The sequence below is a fragment of the Hyaena hyaena genome, unplaced genomic scaffold (assembly GCF_003009895.1).
Source record: "Hyaena hyaena isolate Hyena2069 unplaced genomic scaffold, ASM300989v1 scaffold_219, whole genome shotgun sequence".
NCBI lineage: Eukaryota > Metazoa > Chordata > Mammalia > Carnivora > Hyaenidae > Hyaena > Hyaena hyaena.
Window position 1 is genome coordinate 2,377,178 of NW_024080850.1, and position 20,405 is coordinate 2,397,582.

At 45.9% G+C, this 20,405-nt stretch overlaps 1 protein-coding gene across 1 annotated transcript in view; it reads left to right on the forward strand.

Moving 5' to 3' along the window:
* IGLL1 (immunoglobulin lambda like polypeptide 1) overlaps positions 1-9,349 on the forward strand; it is a 13,373-nt gene extending 4,024 nt beyond the window's left edge. Inside the window, exons 2-3 of the mRNA XM_039242900.1 lie at positions 7,533-7,651; positions 9,017-9,349. Of these exons, the coding sequence (XP_039098831.1) occupies positions 7,533-7,651; positions 9,017-9,336 (439 nt within the window). The 3' untranslated portion in view covers positions 9,337-9,349. The remainder of the gene's footprint in view (positions 1-7,532; positions 7,652-9,016) is intronic.
* Positions 9,350-20,405: the final 11,056 nt, after the last annotated feature.

Sequence of the window (20,405 nt, forward strand, 5' to 3'; positions counted from 1 at the left end):
TTCTCCCAACACCATCTGTTAAAAAGGCTGTCTTTTTTCCATTGGATATTCTTTCCTGCTTTGTCAAAGATCAGTTGGCTGTATACTTTTGGGTCCACTTCTGAGTTCTCAATTCTGTTCCATTGGTCTATGGGTCTGTTTTTGTGCCAATACCATACTGTCTTGAGGATGACAGCTTAAAAAAACTTTTAAAGTGATGGTACCAGAAGGTTGGCAGGGGAGGAATGGGCGCTCTCATGGATGGTCCGTGAGAGATGAAATTCTTGGAACAAATAACATCAATTGCCAAGATTCACAAAAAAATCTGCATTTCTTTTAATCAAGTAATTCCACTTCTAGAAATTTATCTTGAGGAAATAATCAGAACTTCTGCTAAATATTATAAGTGTGTTCATGGGGAGAAAGTGGAAACAACCTCATTGTCCAATGATAGACTATGGTATATCCAGGGAAGGGAATAATAACTTCATTCTATGTATACGTACAGTCTGTTTCTCCACCCCAACCCTCTCTCTGTGCCCCTCCCCCACTCACTCTCTGTCTCATCTCTCAAAAAAATAAAATAAAGACATAAAAACTTTAAAAAAAAGATTGACTTAAAAAAAAAAAAATGGTAAAATATCACAACCAGGATATTGGCATCAATGCAGTTAAAGTACAGAACATTTCCCTCTCCATGGATTCCTCACCTTGCTCTTTTATAGCCACTCCCACTTCTGTCCCTTCCAAGCCCCTTCCTTACCTCATGGCAACTACTAGTTTGGCCTTTGCTTCTAATTTTGTCATTTCAATGTGTTCTATGAATGATTAGCTTTTTCACCCAGCATAATTTTCTGGATGTCCACTCAGATTGTTGGATGGATCATAGTTTGATGCTTTTCATAACTGAATAATAATATTCCAAGTACAGAACCTTTTAAGTCTGGCTTCTTTCATTCAGTATAATGCCTTTGCAGTTGACTCAGGTTATCCCATTTATCAATAGCTTTTTCCTTTCTATTGCTGAGAAGGATTCCACTTTAAATGTATTACATTTTGTTTAGCCATTCACCAGTACAGTATTGAATGGAAGGAGCGAAAATAGGCATTCTTGTCTTGTTCCTGACCTTAAGGGGAAACTACTCAGTCTCCCACCAGTGATATGATGTTCAATGTGGATTTTTTATAGATGGTCTTTATAAAGTTGAGGAAGTTCCCTTCTATTCCAAATTTTTAACATGTTTTGTCATGAAACTGTGTTGAATTTTGTCAAATATTTTTCTGCATCAATTAAGATGATCATAGGGCTTTCATCCTTCATTCCATTATTATGGTACATTCTACTGATTGGTTTTCTTAAGTTGAACCACCATTGCATTCCTGGCATGAACCCTCCTTGCTGTATGATTCTTTTTAATATGCTATTGGATTCACTTTTCTAGTATTTTGTTGAGCATTTTTGTTATTGCATTCATCAGGGATATTAGTTGGCAGGTTTCTTGTGATATCTTAGTTCAGCTTTGGTATCAGGGTAATTCTGGCCTCATAGAATGAGATGGAAGTGTTCTTTTCTATTTTTTGGAAGAGTTTGGGAGGGATTGGTGTTACCTTCTTTAAATATCTGTTACACACACAAAAATAAAAAATAAAAATTAAATAAATAAAAATATTTGGTAGGACTTTCTGGTGAAACCATCTAGTCCTGGGCTTTTCTTTGTGGGAATGTTTTTTGATTACCATTTTATTTTATTTTTATTATTTTTTTAAGTTAAAGAGAGAAACTCTTTTTTAAAAAGTTTTTAATGTTTTATTTATTTCTGAGAGAGAGAGAAACAGAGTCAGCAGGGGAGGGTTAAAGAGAAAGAGAGGGGAGACACAGAATCCGAAGCAGGCTCCAGGCTCTGAGCTAGCTGTCACAGGGCTCAAACCCACGAACCGTGAGATCATGACCTGAGTCAGATGCTTAACCGACTGAGCCACCCAGGGGCCCCTTTCATTACCATTTTAATGTCTTTAGTTGTTATAGGCCCGTTCAGGTTTTCTATTTCTTCTTGAGTCAGTTTTGGTAGGTGTCTTTCTAGGAATTTGTTCATTTCACCTAGGTTATCTGATTTGTTGGTATTCAGCTGTTCATATTATTTTCTTATAACCCTTTTCACTTTTTCATGGTGTGTAGTAAAGTTCCGACTTTCAGTTCTGACTTTAATAATTTAATTTGAGTCTTCTCTCTTTTGTATTTATCAGTCTAGTAATGGTTTCTCAGAGCTGTTAAACTTTGAAGAAGCAGCTTTTAGTTTTACTGATTTTCACTATTGTTTTCTATTCTTTAATTCATTTATTTCAACTCTACTTATTATTATTTCCTCCCTCTGTCAGCTTTGGAATTAACTTGCTCTTCTTTTTCTATTTCCTTAAGGTAGAGTTAAGTTATTGGTTTGAAATCTTACTTCTTTTTTTAAAAATGCTTATTTAGTTATTTTGAGGGGGGGGGGGAGATAGAGAGAATCCCAAGCAGGATCCGTGCTGTCAAAGCAGAGCCCCATGTTGGGCTCCATGCTGTGTGGAGCCTGCTTGGGATTCTCTCTTTCTCTCTCTCTGCCCTACTCATGCTTTCTCTCAAAATAAATAAATAAACATTAAAAAAATAAAATAGATATAGGTGAGCTTTAAATGTTTGTGTCTTTTGAGGAATTGGCCCATTTCATTTAAGTGGTGAGATTTACTAGTATAATGTTTTTTCTAATATTCCCTTCCTAGCATTTTAATGACTATAGGATCTTTAGTAACACCCCTCTTTTATTTCTTATATTGACAATTTGTCTTCTCTCATTTACTTACTCAGTATGGTTAGAGATTTATCAATTGTATTGATTTTTCAAGAATCAGATTTTTATCTTATTCGTTTTCTCTATGTTTCTCTGTTTTAGTTTCGTTGATTTCTGCTCTTCACTGTTTCTTCTACTTGGGGTTGATTTTATTATTTTTCTAGATTATTTTTTTATGTAAGGACTTAGGATTCATTGAACCCATATATCACAATAGAGTCTTTAACCAGGAAAGCAACTTTACAGTGACAATGTATGGAAGTAGATTCACAACCACAGGCTCTAGTTGCAGCTATATTAAGATCGTACTTCCCAGAAACTGCCAGCCTGATAGAAAGAGTTGAATTGGCAAGATTAAAACCCAGTGGATCTGGATGCCTGCTTTATCTTGCTTGGTAGAGGATTAGAGTGTATAGATGATTGTGATAGGAGGCATCTGCCCTATATATTAGGAAGCAATCTGATCATACATATAATGAACTCCCCTTAATTTCTATCTTAGCATGTTCTTTTTTGATGTTTTTCTTTAAACCCAAGTTAGTTAATGTATAGTGTACTATTGGTTTCAGGAGTAGAATTTAGTGATTCATCACTTACATATAACTCCAGCGCTCATCCCAACAGGTGCCCTCCTTAATGCCCATCACCCATTTAGCCCACCCTCCAGCAACCCTCAATTTGTTCTCAGTATTGAGTCTCTTATGGTTTGCCTCCCTCTATGTTTTCATCTTATTTTTGTAAATTCTTTTTTTTTTTTAATGTTTTATTCATTTCTAGGAGAGAGAGAGAGAGAGAGCGTGAGCAGGAGAGGGTCAGAGAGAGAAGGAGTCACAGACTCCGAAACAGGCTCCAGGCTCTGAGCTGGCAGTCAGCACAGNAAACAGGCTCCAGGCTCTGAGCTGGCAGTCAGCACAGAGCCCGACGCGGGGCTCGAACCCACGAACCGCGAGATCATGACCTAAGCGAAAGTCGGACGCTTAACCGACTAAGCCACCCAGGCGCCCCAATTTTTGTAAATTCTTAAGGGTGGAAGTTTAGAGAACTGAATCAGATGAAAAAGAAAATACAAAATATCAAAATTTATGGGACATTGCTGAAACAGTGCTTAGAGGGGAATATATATTATTAAAAACTTATAGAAGAAAAGAAGGAAAGTATCACATAAATTTTGTTTTAAAAATATGAATAATACACTTATTAATTTTTTAAGTAATCCTACCCTCAATGTGGGGCTCAAGCTCACAATCCTAAGATCAAGAGTTCCACGTTCTACCAACTGAGCCAGCCAGATACCCCAAGAATACATTTTTTTAAAAGACTGGAAGAAAATATAATTAACTGCTTATAATGTTTATTTATCCATAGTGGACTTACAAATAATTTTAAGTTTAACTTTCTTCTTTGATTTTCTTTATTTCTCAATCATCTCTTAAGATCATGTGTGTCTTATTTTGTCCTTATTATTATTATTTTATGTTTTATTTTATATTTGAGAGAGAGAGAGAGAAAAGCAGGAGAGGGGCAGAGGGACACAGAACCTGAAGCAGGCTCCAGGCTCTGAGCTGTCAGCACAGAGCTCAATGTGGGGTTCGATCTCACAAGCAGTGAGATCATGACCTGAGCTGAAGTTGGACACCCAACCTACTGAGCCACCCCGGAGCCCCTTATTTTGTCTTTAAATATGATTTTTATTGTGTTAAGAGACACATAATATAAAATATACCAGTTTAATTATTTTAAAGTGTAGAGTTTGGTAGAATTAAATACACTCACTTTGCTGGGCAGCCATCACCACTGTGCATTGCCACAACTCTTTGCAGCTTGTAAATCTGAAACTCTATACTTCTTTTTTTTTTTTTAATTACTCAATTTGAAAGAGAGCAATAATGAGGGAGGGGCAGGGATAGAAGGAGAGAGATAGGATCCCAAGCAGACTCTGTCAGCACAGAGCCTGATGAGAGGCTCAAACTCACAAACCGTGAGATCATAATCTGAGCTGAAATCAAGAGTCAGACACTTAACCGACTGAGTCACTCAGACACCCTGAAACTCTATACCCTTTAAACAAAAACTCCCCATTCTCCTCTCCCCCAGCCCTTGGAAACCATCATTCTACTTCTTGTTTTTATGATCTTGACTACTCTGAATATCTCATGTAGGTGGAATCATGCAGTATTTGAGCACAAGTGTTCCAATTTCTCCATGTCTTTAGCAACACTTGTTTTCTAGTTTGTTTTTTCAATAGTAGCGATCCCAATGAGTGTGAGGTTATATCTCATTGTAGTCTTAATTTGTATTTACCTAATGATCAATAATACTGAGTGTCTCTCATGTGTTTATTGGACATTTATGTATCTTTGGAGAAATGTCTGTTCAAGCCCTTTGTCCATTTTTGAATGGATTGTTTGGTTTTTTTCCTGCTGAGTTTTAGGAGTTCACTATATATTATGGATATTAATCTTTTATTAAAATATGATTTGCAAATGTTTTCTCCCATTCTGTGGGTTGCCTTTTTACCCTGTGAATAGCGTCCTTTGTTGTACAAAATTTTGAAATTTTCATGAAGTCCAACTTGTCTAGTTTTTCTTTTGTTGTCTGTGCCTTCAGTGTCATATCTGAGAAATCATTGTCAATCTGATGTTATAAAGCTTTCATCCTCTGGCTTTTCTCCTAAGGGTTTTATTGATTTAGCTCTTATATTTATACCTTTCATCCATTTTGAGTTAATTTTGTATATGGTGTTAGGTAAGAGTCCAACTTCATTCTTTTGCCTGTGAATACTCATGTTTCCCAGCACTGTTTGTTAAAAAGACTGTCCTTTCCCCATTGAATGGCCTTGGCACCCTTGTCAAAAATCATTTGACTGTATGTGTGAGAGTGTATTTCTGGGCTCTTTGTTCTATTCCATAGGTCTGTATTTATGTCAATACGACACTGTCTTGATTACTGTAGCTTTATATTAATTCTCAAAGCCTTGTAGTGTCTGTCATTCCTCCAGGTTTGTTCTTTCCTTTCAATATTGTGTTAGCTATTCTGAGTCCTTTGCCCCTCTATATAAAACTTAGGATCAGTTTGCCAATATCCACATAATAACTTGCCGGGAATTTGATTGGGATTGCATTGATCTATAGATCAAGTTGAGAAGAACTGACAGCTTGATAATATAGAGTCTTTCTATCCATGAACGTGGAATATTATCCCATTTATTTAGGTTTCTTTGATTTCTTTTATTAGAGTTTATAGTTATCCTCATATAGATTTTGTAGGTATTCTGTTAGATTTATACCTAAGTAGCTCCTTTTGAAGGGGATGATAATGTAAATGGTACTGTTTTTAATTTCAAATTCTGCTTGTCATTGCCGGTATATAGAAAAGTAATTGACTTGTATATTAATCTTGTATCTGTAACCTTGCTTTAATTGCTTATTAGCTCCAGTTTTTCTTTCAGTCAATTCTTTTGGTTTTCTATATAATCACATTATTTACAAAGACAGTTTTATTTCCTCTCTTCCAATATGCATACCTTTTATTTCCTTTTCTTGTCTTATTGCATTAGCTAGGACTTCCAACATGATATCAAAAAGTAGTGGTGAGAGAGAACATTCTTACCATGTTCTGACTTCTGACCTTATTAAGAAAGCTTCAAGTTCTTCACCATTAAATATGATGTTAACTGTAGGGGTTTTTTGTGGGTATTTTTTAGCAACTTGAGGAAATTCCCTTCTAGCCTTAGTTTACTGAAAATTTTTACCATAAATGGGTGTTGGGTTTTGTCAGATGCTTTTTTTCTGGATCTATTGATATGATCATGTGATTTTTTTTCTTCTTCAGTTTGTTGATATGATAGATTACATTAATGGATTTTTAAATTCCAAACCAGCTTTGTATGCCTGGGATACAGCTTGAAACCCCACTTGGTCATGGTGTATAATTCTTTTAATACATTCTTGGATTCAGTTGGCAAATACTTTGTTGGAGATTTTTGCATCTATTTTAATAAGAGATACTGTTCTGTAGTTTTCTTATAATGTCTTTGGTATTAGTGTAATGCTAGCCTTATAGAATGACTGAAATTGGTAAAATTTTATGCTTTGTATGTTTTACCACACATACACAAGAAGAAAGGAAGAAAGAGAGAGAGAGAAAGAGAGAAAGAGAGAGAGAAAGAGAGAAGGAAAGAAAGAAAGAAAGAAAGAAAGAAAGAAAGAAAGAAAGAAAGAAAGAAAGAAAGAAAGAAGGAAGGAAGGAAGGAAGGAAGGAAGGAAGGAAATGGCACTACATACAGCAGGAGAGATGGAGAGATAAATATTACATTTTAAATGTATTTAAATGTATTTTATTGCTCATTTATGCTATATATGTAATACTCTTATAATTTTAAAACCAAAATCATATTGCATCTCAAAACCAACCACAGCTGACTGGACCAGTTTGTAAGGTGGAAAGCACTAGTCCAATCCTCTGGCAGAGATGTTTGCATGCAATGAGGCACTCAGGGATTTATTGGACACCTAATTGCATGCAGCGTCACTGTCAGCACTGAGGATCAGGAGATGACCAGGGCAGCCTTGGAAAGGGGGATAATACATAAGACCATGGGTGGAGTCTGCCTCAAACAGGGAGCTGGGAACAGGGACACCTCTAGGCTGTGGGCTCATCCAGGTGTGCCACAGCTTCTGGGAGGCTGGCTACCCAGCCCCACCTGCTACAGCCCTGTGCCCATCACAGGTTCCTGTTCTGGCCTGGTCCCCATGGGGCAGGCCCAAGGTGCTGGCCCGGTGGGTTTTGGTCCGAAAGTCGGTCACCCTGGCTTGTTTTCAGTGAAGGAACCCAGCTCACTGTCCTAGGTAAGTGGCTCTTACCATATTTCCCAACCTGTCCCACCCCTCTATTGTCTCAGGAAAGTTACTTTTCTCTGGGGGCTGCTTCCTGTCTGCCTCCCAGCCTTAAGGATTGACCTCTTAGCAAATCTGTGGGATCTGAGGGAGGTGGGTTGGTCTCAGGGAAACGAGCAGGAAGGACTTCAATGGTACAAGCATTTACCTTTAGAGTCTGACTGTTGAATGCGGCCAGGTCCTAGGGGCCTGGATTAGAGACATTGGTCCAAAAATGGAGACTCCTTCCCTTCTTCCAAGGCAGACACTTGTGTGGGGTCCAGAGACTGGTTCTGACTAAGGGCACTGGGGCAGCCTTGGAGAGAGTCATTTGGGGTCTTGGCTAAGGGCTTGATACCCATCCAGGAGGTTGGGGACATGGCTGGGGATGTGACCTCAGCCTCCAGGAACACAGAGGGGCAACCCAAGGGGAGGTCCATGGGAGGGGGGACAAAGCAGTCTGGTTTGCTCTAGGCTGAAGTGCTTGGGGCCTCTGTGAGGCCATGAGGACACAAGGACACAGAGACGTGAGTGATGCAGGACAAGGTGACCAGAAGCACAGCCTTCCCAGGACATTGGTCAGAAAGGAGTAGGTCTTTAAGCACTCCGGTAGCTCAGTTGGTTAAGTGTTCAACATCAGCTCAGGTCATGAACTCATGGTTAGTGGGTTGGAACCCCATGTCAGGCTCTGTGCTGACAGCTCAGATCCTGGAGCCTGCTTTGGATTTTGTGTCCCCCTCTTCCTCTGCCCCTCCCCCACTCACCCTTTGTCTCTCTCTGTCACAAATAAATAAACATTAAAAAGGAAAGAAAAGAAAGGAGCAGGTCCCATGGGCAGAGTTTCTTCTATCCCTGGAGCCCCATAATCCCAGGGCCCCAGGTGTCTCACCTGTCCAAGGGCTGGCCTCCTGACTTCCTCAAAGGCATGGTAGGCTTAGGAGATGACCAAGTGGGGAGTGAGTGGGGGCTCAAAACTATACAGCTGCCCCTTAAAGTCAGGAGTCATCAGGATTGTGCTGGCAGGCTGGGTGGTAGACTGCAGTTCACAGGGGAAGTACTCAGACCCAGAAGAATGAAGTGATATGGGGGCCAGATCCTGGACTGAGGGGAAAACTGAGGCTGCAGATGCACCTTTCACCCACCTGGGAGAGGTGACACAGAAGGGCTATTGAGAGCATGGGGCACTGCCTGTCATCCAAGGCTGGAGGGGAAAGGAGGGTCTCCTGGATGAACCAGCATGGCCACCATGGGAACAATCACAGAGACTGTAGATGGGGGAAGGGCTGCCCAAAGCCTGGACTCTCCCTGTGTCTCTCACCCTCTCCTCTGTCCACACAGGTCAGCGCAAGTCTGCACCTTCGGTTATGCTCTTTTTGCCTTTCTCTGAGGAGCTCAGAGCCAACAAGGCCATCCTGGTGTGCCTCATCAGTGACTTCCACCCCAGTACCTTGACAGTGACCTGGAAGGCAGATGGCACCCCCATCACCCAGGGTGTGGAGACCACCAAACCTTTCAAACAGAGCAACAATAAGTATGTGGCCAGCAGTTACCTGAGTCTGTCACCTGACAAGTGGAAATCTCACAGCAGTTTCACCTGTCAGGTCACGCATGAGGGGAGCACCGTGGAGAAGAGTGTGGTGCCAACAGAGTGCCCTTAGGTGCCCGAGACCCCCACCCACCCAAGAGAGTGTGCTGTTGATGGACCTTCAAGAAGGTCTCTCATCCCACTAGGATCATCCAAGCCTTTTTCCTTGCACTCAATCAATGCTCAATAAAAAGTCCTTTATTCAATCAGAAATCATGCTCTCTGCTCACTGGGGTTTAACACTTTGTGTCCTGATCTCAACCATCTTGAAACACGAACACCATTCTTTTCATCCTGTGGGAAAGGAGTCATCAGAAGGCATCCTCATGTTTTTTTGAGGGGTAGTTTTACTCTCACCCAGAATTGCCAGAGAATATTCCAGAACAGGAGATATAAACAGCAGAACCAAGATAGACCATCCTCCGCCATGTCCGTATGCTTGCTTTTCTTGCATGGACCACATCATCCACCAGCAATACTGAAGTCCATGGACTCCTGGATAATGTCTGGGCTCCTCCCTGGACCTGGGGCCTCACTCTCTGGTATTAGCCCCCATCCTGAGATGTCCACTTTCCTTCCTTGAATGCCCCCTCTCGATGTCACCAGGCAGAGAATAGACGTGCTGAGGATGCTGGGAGGCAGGCCGGGGCAGGGTCCTGGGGGCAGGAGTTCTCGAGGGTGGAGGAGTGCTCAGTGCCAAAGGCAGGGAATAGGCAGGGCAAGGGCATGAATGCACATACTGAGCCCTGCTGGTGGGCTGGAGTGTCCGGAGCCCAGGAGAGGGGCAAGGATGGGGCCAAAGGAAGCAAGGTCAGGGGTAGAACTCCTGAAGGCCCCGGTCCTGACCAGATCTGTGGTTCCAAAAGGCAACTGTACCCTGAGATATTATAGAGTGGCTGTATTATCCCCATACTAGCTATAAAACATGGAGACACATGTTATTCAGCTGAGCCAGTCGGGAATTCTGTGAGGTCAACAGCCAGGATCATGGTCTTGTTTCACAGGTAGGAAAACTGAGGCTCAAAATTATTAACCTGCCAAAGAGCAACACAGACTCATCTCCTGCACGTCTCAACTCCAGTCTGGGGCCTCCCATCTGACAGATGGGGAAACTGAGGCCAGCAGACGATGGGGCCTACCTGAACTCACACAGGGATGCTCACGTGGGGTGACCTCTCTCTACCATTCTGCAGCCCCAACTCCCTTTCACGGGTGCAGAAAGGAAGCCCAAGAGTGGATGTCAGGGTGAGGCAGGGCTGCTGACTCCAGTGACGGTCCCTCTACCCCATGGGTGACTGGAGGGAAGGCCAGAAGGCAAAGGACCTGGGGGAGACTCTGTGGTAGGAGCCTAGACCCCAGGGTTGGGTGGGCCGGAATCCTCACCTACATGCAGCCCTTCTCAGCCCTTCTCACCCCTTGACCTTGGGTGACCTGCATCCCTTCTGTGGGCCTCAGTTTCCTCATCTGTACAAGGGGGAGATAACTAGTCTCTCCCCCACAGGGTGCATGTGGGGATTCAAGACTTTATCTGTGATGTGCCTGATCCACAGTGACCCTCACTAAGCCCCAGCTATTGGTGTCATCTCCTGGGCTCTTGCCCAGGGGATGCCTCTGATATGTTATATAACCATGAGCAAGTTGCTTCCCCTTTCTGGGCTCCAATGGTCCCCTCTGTTCAAGGACTGCTGGGTGAGAGGCTTCAAGGGCCAGCCTGCCAGGAAACTGGAGGATACATAAATAAAGGAATTTGGCATGGAGGCCCTGGGCCTGCAGGGGCAGTGAGGCATGAAGCTAAAGGGGGTTGGGCTAAGTGGCCTCCTTCCGTTCTAGTGGCCTTGCTGGCCACCCATGGGAACCCCCAAGCTAAAGTTAATCCTAACTTTGACCTAAACCAGAACTCAGGGTGATAAAAGGGGAGAAGAAAGGGGAAGAGAAACTGAGCCCATGGTCAGTGAGGCATGGGACAGGTGACAGAGCCAGGTGTGGCCCAGGAAGGGGACAGGCAGATTCAGGGCTATAGCTGGAGGTTTGTGTAGCTCACAGGAGATGGCAGCAGAGTCCTCTTCCTACGCTCAGCCCTCTCCTTGCCCCAGCCTGGGCCTGGTGCTGGCCCCTGGCTGCTTCCCTGAGCTCTGGCTTAGAATCCTGGAATGCTGGAGGGAGGACCTCTGAGTCTCTCACCTGCTTCTACCAGGACCCTCACTGAGTGGAGCCCCTTCCTGGGTCTGCAGACTCTTTATCTCATCCTCCACTCAGTACCTGGTAACTGCAAGGCTCCCAAGAAACAGTTTGAATGAGGGAAGGAAGGAAGAGATGGGTGAGTAGACAGATGTGTGCATGATGGATGGATGTGTGAGTTGATGGGTGGATGTGTAGATAGATGGATGGATAAGTAGATGAGTAAGTGTCTTGATGGGTTCATGGGTAGGTTAGTAATTGGATGGGTAAATGGGTGGACAGATAGTTGGGTGGGTGGATAGATTCTAACCATGAGAAACACAGAAACTTGGCACCTGGTAGCTCTGTGCAAAGTGACTGAACCCAACACTTGGGTGCTGATGCTGATGCTGATGCTGACTTGAGTGTGAGCTTGGCCATCACCACCTTAACGCACTAGCAATGAGCAATCTCAAAAAGGAAATTAAGACAATCCCACTGACAATAACATCAGAAAGAATACAATTCTTAGGAACACATTTAACCAAGCAGGTGTGAGGTTGGTGCACTGAAATGGATTAAACATTGCTGAAAGAAATTTGAAAAGATCTAAATGAATGGAAAGATATTCCATCCCAAATGTTGGATTGGAGTCTTGTTATTGTTGAGATGGCAATACTTGCAAAGTGAACTGCAGGCTGAACGCAATCCCTGTCCAAATCCCAGTGGCCTTTTCCATTACAAAAATGGAAAAGCTGATCCTAAAATTAATATGGAAATACAAGCACCCTGAAGAGCCAAAAATATCTTGAGGGGTGCCTGGGTGGCTCAGTCAGTTGAACGTCCAACTTTTGATTTCAGGTCAGGTCATGATCCCTGTGGGATGGAGCCCTACGTTGGGCTCCATGCTGAACCCATGGGGCCTGTATGGGATTCTCTGTCTGTTTGTCTGTCTCTCTCTGCCTCTCTCCCCCACTCACGCTCGCTCTCTCTCTCTCTCTCTCTCTCAAACGAAAATTTAAAAAAAAATATCTTGAGGAAGAAGAACAAAGTTGGAGAACTCACACTTTCCAATGTCAATACTTACTAAAAGCAACAGTCACCAAAACCCAGTACTAGGGTAAGAACAGGGATTGAAGCCATGGAATTGTGAGTCCAGAAATGGAACTACACACACCTGCTGAGTTTTTTTAAACACTTAATTTTTTTAGTGCAGTTTTAAGCTCACAGCAAAATTAAGAGGAAGGTGTGGAAATTTTCTGCTTACTGCCTGCCCCCCCCACATGCACAGCCTCCTCTATTATCAGTCTCCCCTTCCAGAGGGGTGCATGTTTCACAACTGATGCACCCACATTGACCAGTCATTATTGTCCAAAGCCTATAGTTTACATTATGGTTCACTTCTGGTATTGTGCCTTCAAAGGTTTGGAGTCAGCCAAAGGACCTGGAGAGGCTAATCTTGGGAGGAAAGATCCAGGCCTGGGAGATATTTCTCTCCTATCTCGGAGCCACCCCGACAGAAAGTAGTCTCTGGGGCCCCTAAACTTCAGGCTCAGGTGGAAGCAATAGAGTGTGGATGAGCTCAGCTCAACATAAGAGAAAATCACCTTACTGGTTTTGAGTTCTTTTTAAAATACAATTTATTCATCTCAGTCTTTAAAAATAACAACGGCTCACTCCAAATAACGTAGAAAGTACAGAAAAGTGAACAGGAGAAAAAAATTCACCTCTCCTACTTTACCCAGAAGAGCCACTGCTGATATTTTGATGTACTTCCTCTATTTTAACTGTAAACTAGAACAACCATAAAAAGTATACATAAAATGTATCTGTAAAGTGTAAAAAGTAGTAATTAAATCGGTCATGTGCCACCTATGAATCTGAACGTGACCAGGACCTCAGGAGCCCTCACTTTAACCATCTCTATACTTTTCCCTGTAGTTTTATGTCCCCTGGGTGCCCTTGAATCAACTATTTTTCAGCTTTGCCTGTTTTTGAACCTCCTATAGATTCAATGAGACTGCATGTGTTTTCTCTCTCAACACTGAGTCTTTCATATCTATCCATGCTGATGAGGCTCCTTTTCACTGCCGGTGTGGAGAGCCAACACCTGGCTGTGTGCCCAGCCCTCGGTGACACTGGGTAGGTCAGCCCCCAGAGCCGCCCGCGACACCCTTGGAGTCCCAAGTGAGGGTTTCGCGGCTCTATTATCATGGAACCCATTGTTTTGATTTGTTTTGTCTTTAAAAATGGAGACAGCTTAGTTTTTTCCTGATTACAAAGAGAAATACAAAGATTCTTTTAAAATAAAACAAAAGAAAAGTATAAAGAAATTGCCAGCACGGCCTGGAGATTGTGTTGATCGTATCTGGTGTATGCCCTTCCAGACTTGACCTTGCATTTCACATAGACAACAATGATAGATGATAGGTAGATAGATAGATGATAGATAGAGAGCTTTTTTGGGGGTCACTGAACAGCACACCCACACAGGGACCGGTAAACCTAGGCGTGCTTCACACTTGTGAGCCTGAGGTTCTAACGACACTCAGGCAGCCAGTCCTGGGTCCCACCGGTGCCACTGTTTCACACAAGATGAAGCCAACACCCCTGGCCTCCTTCCCTTTGCACATGTCCCACCACTGACTTTGGGTTGACTGTCTTCACGTTGATCAAAGGTCATGCTTGTCTAAGGCTCTGGAAGCACGTTATAGACTGACTTCAGAAAGGCAGCACCCACCCCTCAGAGCCCTGAAGGCCCCCTGGAACCTAAGGAAGGGACAGCGTGGGCATGGACAGACAGGCACCTGAGGTCACTCCCCTTCTACCTGTCCCACCCTGACTCTTGCTCTGCTCTGAGGCAGGGGGCAGAGAGGGGCTCCTGGGCGCACCCACCACAGGGTGGCCCCTCTCCCAGGCCCCTCTCCCCAGTGGTTGCTCTGTGTCTCCTTGGCAGCACTGAGCCTTAGGTGGGAGGAGAAGGCTCGGGGCTGTGAGCTCAGCTTCTGGCTGCTCTGGGGGTGCTGGGGGGGCGTAAGGGCTACGAATGGGGGGCTGTGGGCCGGGATCTGTGGTCTCTGCACATGTGGGGCTGTGGGAAGGCACGAGAGGCCCTGATGCTGGTCCCCACAGTCAGGGCCCTGGGAGGGATTTGGTCTCCTCTGCCCCACAACACACGGCCCATCAGTTTCCTTTTTTCTGCTATTTTTTAAAATGTTTTATTTATTTCTAGGAGAGAGAGGGAGAGACAGCGTGAGCAGGGGAGGGTCAGAGAGAGAGGGAGTCACAGACCGAAACAGGCTCCAGGCTCTGAGCTGGCAGTCAGCACAGAGCCCGACGCGGGGCTCGAACCCACGAATGACCTAATTAGATCATGACCTAAGCGAAAGTCGGACGCTTAACCGACTAAGCCACCCAGGCGCCCCATGGCCCATCAGTTTCTGATGCCAGAGACCCATGTCTGGCTTTCCTGGGGTGACTGCCCTCGATATGGAGGTTGGAGGGGAGACCTCAGCGCCCCAGCACCTCTAGAAACAGGGCCTGGGCCCCCCGCCTGGGAAGGGGTCTCAACCCCTTGGCTATCAGGCCCATCAGGGGCCCTAGCTGCCCCAGGAGCCAAAGGTGAGCTTGAAGAGGGGTCACTGGGAACTTAGAGCCTGGGCTCCACTCACTCAGCTTTGATAGGAGAAACTGAGGCCCACAGGGGGTGAAGGGCTTGCCCAGGTCACACTGTGAGCCTGGCTACCAGCCTCCAGGCCCAGTGCTCTCCCTCACAGGGGGCTCACGTGTCCTTGGCCCTCAGGGGCCCCCTCTCTGCTGGGCTCCAGCCCTGTAACCTGTACTCTGAGACACAGCGTCGCTTCTGGGCTGTGGAGCTGAAGCACATTCAAGCACATCCTGGCTCAGCTGGCACTTGTCACTGTGCAAGTCAATAAAGGGAAAGCTCACTAAAGTGGACTTTGGAGGATAGAAGGGGAGGCTGGAAAAGGGAGCTTTCTTTCTTTTTTTTTTTTAATATTTTTAATGTTTTATTTATTCCTGAGAGAGACAGACAGCATGACCAGGGGAGGGTCAGAGAGAGAGGGAGATACAGAATCTGAAACAGGCTCTAGGCTCTGAGCTAGTGTCAGCACAGAGCCCGACACAGGACTCGCACCCACGAACTATGAGATCATGACCTGAGCCGAAGTCAGATGCCCAACCGACTGAGCCACCCAGGTGCCCCGAAAGGGGAGCTTTCTTGTTCAATGTCAATTACAGGAAGAATGGTCAGTTACAGACCCCAACTGAAGAATCATCAACAGAAAAGAATGATCAATTACAGGCCCCCAAGGGATAAGATGTACCTTGAAACTTCTGTAATAAATCCACCACTTCTGCAACTCAGCCAATGAGAAACCCTCCTTACCCCCCTCTCCTGCCATCTCTCCTTCCAGCCCTGGGGGAGCCAAGTGACCCCACTACCCGACACCCCACATCCCAGCTTCCTTCTGATGGGCCAGGCCCACACTCCTAGCACTGCCCCAGCACAAGCACCTCAGGTCCATGCCTGAAGAGAGGAGCTGGGGCCTGTCAGGAGCTGACGGCCAAGTGGTCAGGAGGTCACCCTGCATGGTGCAGAGGTCACCCACACAGGGATGTCACCATCTTACCCCTCTGTCCTCCATGGGCCACATGGTGTCCTGGCTACATTCCTGGCCAAGATATCCCTGTACGATGCTCTGTCACACATGCACAGACACACACACACATTCGGGTTCCCAAGATCCTCCCAGAGCCCCAAGGCTGGGGCTTCTCCCAGGGGAAGGGCTGGGACAGAGGAGCTTAGGGTCTCGAACCTCCATGTCCCCCATACAAAGGGTGCACACATCCCACATGAGGGAAGAAAGCATCTTGGGGAAGAGGAATTTCCAGACCAGAGGGCCCCTAAGAGGGGTCTCCTGATGCTAGATTGGGGGGGGACACAAAAATACCAAGAACACTGACATGGATGTGACACACTCACCACACATAAGCAACAAATCCTAACCTGTGGTCAACCAATTCTTTCTGTAAGAGAAGAAAAACAACTGGCCAAGCTAGACTTCTTGTTCCCACCTTCGTCCCCTAGTCCCATATACCCCCTATTCCCGGAAGGAAACCCAGCATCACTCATTACACACATAGCTACTGATCTGCTCCGAAGCCTGGCATTGCTTTAGGCCCTGGGGACACGGCTTGCCGAGACCAAGTCCTGAAGCAAAGTTCCAGTGGGTGGCAGAGGCCAGAACAAAGACGTTATGCTATAGTATGTGGTGTGATGTGTTCTTTAGAAAAAGGGAGGAGTTAAGGGGGGAGAGTGGCAACTGTTAGCTTAGATGGATGGTGGGGAGAGGCTACCCCTGAAGGAAGTGAGAGGATCAGCCAGGGAAGATGCTTGGGGAAGAATGCTCCCTTGCAGAAGGAACAGCAAGTGCAAAGGTCCTGGGGAGGGATATGCCTGACAAATTTCAGGAACAGCGAGGAGGAGGCCAGTGTGGCCTGATACAAGGAAGGCTGGGAGGCAGGAGAGGGAGCCAGAGTGTCCCTGGGACCGTGCAGTTTATGTAGAGCACCTTGCATTTTGTTCTAAGTTTTCAAACGGACCCGAACATCATGTCAACATATCTTGTTCCTTCTAACTTCCCACGTGTAATCAACCAGGCTCTAACCACTGAGCTCAAGGCTCATGTGTGAAGAGACAGCACGGTACTAGCCATCCGGGTAGATGGAGGAACATTCGGGCAGGTCCCATTGCTCCTCCACAAGCACTGGTCCAGGGAACCCCTAAGCATCTCTGGTGGACACAGCAGACCTGGAACTGCAGGCACGCAGGGGTCTCTCTATTCCTGCAAACGCAGGGACACGGGTATCTATGTGTGGCACATGAATTTAGACTTAGCCCTTCCATCTTGACCCAGAGTTTGCCTTCTGGGCCTGCACTCAGAGAGCTGCATGACTATCCTCAGGTGCAAGGAAAAAAAAAAAAAAACAAACAAAAAACAAAGAAGACAAGGGTTAATGTTCCCTATTCATGGTTATTTATGACACAGTCTGCACACTCTGTCCTTGAGATAATGGCTATTCCCTTGAAACTCCCCAAAAGCCTAAACCATGCCTTGAAAATAACAAATGTCCTACATACCAGGATAAGGACAGCTCCCTTTATCACTTCGTAGCCTTTTTTTTTTTTTCTTCAATAACTAGTCAGTTCTGCTTCTGTACTGCCCACTTGCCTGCTGGCTCATTATAAAAAGCCCTAAGTCCTTGGACTCAGGCCGCACATTTAGAGTTCTGTGTTTGTGTGCGGTCCCGGCGGGTAATAAAGACTCCCTTAATTCGGCTTCAGTGGTCTCTGTTGGTCTCTGTGTCTCTCGGCATCACAGTGTTCACTTTTACTATGAGCTGCAGCGGGCTTTCCGGAGCAGCGGGACTAATTTACCGGTGACAGGTAACGGCCCCACTTTTCACGTTCCGCGCTTTCCTGGATTTTTGACGTTCCCAGGTTGCTGCCCCAGCGGTGTGCATCACCCGCCACCCCCACCCCCAGCCGCAGCACTGGGAGCCCGGGTGAAGCCCACTGGCGTCAACTGGCGGTCACTAAGCCCCGCCGTCCTTGTCCCCGGTCTACCCTCAATTTCCCGTGGTCTCCCTCGGAGCTCCTCCCTGGTCTCCGCGGGTTCGCGTCCGCGCGTTGGAGCCCCTCCCTGCCGCTCCTAGTGAGGGGACAGAGACCCCTGGCGGCCGAGGAGGGTGAGGCGGGTCCGGGAGCCCGAGTGGGACTGCCGGGGGCTAAGGCCAGATGGAGTGGGGCGACCTCCGGAGGGCACAGGGAACCCGGGACCACTGCCCTGGGACCCGCACTTTGGGCAGAAGCTGGGCTAGCGGCGTGCCGGCAGGCGGGCCTCCTCCATACCGCCCCTCAGTGTGGGCAGGGCAGCCTGGCTTCTGGGGTTGAAGGCCAGAGTGTCCTGGAGCCCAAGGAACCCCTCCTCCCCTCAAGCTGCGGATCATCGCCGGTCCGGCCCACTCTCCCACCAGGTTCCCACCCTGTCTGGGGTCCAATCTCTTAGCCCGAGGTCCTTCCGTATATAGGTAGGGTCCTCCCTTGGCTCCAGAGGACCAATAAATGAGAGTGAAACGGTGTGAGGCTTGGACAGGAGGGTGAGGAGAGGAGGAAGTGCTTGTCTGAGGGAGTGTATGTGGGGTGTGAGTGTCTGTAGGTGTCCGTGTGTGAGCAAGTTTGAACATATGTCGGTGATGTTCATTCCTCCCCAAGCTGATTCACACGCACACACGCCTCTTTCTCTTCCTTTCAAAGAAAAACCGGAGCTGCAGAGAAGTTTGTGGAAATGAATAAAGGTTAACCTCGCTGAAGTCTAGTGCAGCAGCTTTGAAGACTTACCACTGGACTCAAAGGTTGTCAATTACAGACCTGGAAGAGAAGCACCCACTGACCAACTGGAAAGAATCTTCAATTAGAGGCCCCAACAGAGAAAGCTGTGCATTGTAGCTTCTACAAGAAACTCACCACCCCTAGCCCATGGTTGTTGCCCTAGCTTGAACTGCAGTTCTCTGCTGTCCCCTAATAAACCCGTTTTTGCTGGTAACATGAAATACTTTTTTAAAGTCAACATTACTTGGAGATCAGAAGTAGGATTCAGAGAAGACCCCCAACAATTTCAAGGCAGGTGAGCAAACAGGTGCTGGTACCCACAGAGCTCGCTGCTTTCTTGCTGAGCTTGAGGGTAAGGCTCTCCTGGATTTGGAGCCCCACTTTCTGGATTTTGAGCTTTCCAGGTTTTATTTGGGATCTGTTTTAGAGCTTTGTCCTTTCTGAGAATACTCATTTAGCCTTTGGTCCAATTTCCTTTTTATTATTATTATTATTTAGAGAGAGAGAGGGGACAAGTAAGTGAGAAGGGCAGAGGGAGACAGAGAGAATCCTTTTGTTTTTATTTTAAGTTTATTTATTTTGGGAGAGAGAGTGAACATGTGTGCACAAGCATGGGTAGGGCAGAGAAAGAAGAGAAAGAACATCCCAAGCGGACTCTGGGGCTTGAGCTCATGAACTGTAAGATAATGACCTGAGCCGACATCAAGAGTTGGACGCTTAAATGACTAAGTCACCTGGACACCCCAAGAGGGGAGTTGGGGGTGGAGAGAGAAAGAGAGAGAGGGAGAGAGAGAGTCTTAAGCAGGCTCCGCCCTCAGTGCAACTGAATTCCAAGACCCTGGGATCATGACCAGAGCCGAAATCAAGAGTTGTAGGCTCAGCCGACTGGCCCAGCAAGGCACCCCTGTCCAACTCCTTTCTAGAACCATACTGTTTCTATTGAAACTGTCCTAGCCTGTCGGAGGCCAGCTCCGACAAGTCCAGGGGTCCCTGAAGGATGGACGGTGTCGGCGAGAGAGAGAGTGAGAGAGCCCCGAGATTCTTTCTGAGCACCAGGCAGGCATCTCTGTCCTGTCGGTTTTTGTGTCTTTATTTAAAGGTTCAGCAACAAGATGAAGTCAGAGAAAGGAATTTCTTACAATGGGAGGCCTTTTGTGATAACAATAGTAGAATTATTCCGAACAAGGAAATAACAGAATGTTCTTAGTGAAAAATAGGATAACATATAGGTCAAATAGTATAAAGATAAGCTAGGAGTCTTTTGTCTGGCTCTCAAGAGGATGAATGTTTCTGAATTGGTTTGTTTGTGGAGACTAACATGGGGGCCCTGAATGGGTCAGTCTTTTGCCCTTGGGTTATGTTTTAGCTACTCTTATCTATCCTCATCCCAGCTGCCAGTGTAAGAGAGGGTGTTTGTGGAAAGTAGGCCTTGAGGAAGGGACTGTTATGTTTCACCAATTAGCAAAGATACATGTGGTAACTATGTTTTTCTCTTAACCCCAAAATAGGCCCTTGGTTTCAGGGCCAGGCTCCATTGTAATTCTTGTGTTCTTAACCCCCTAAATCTCGGA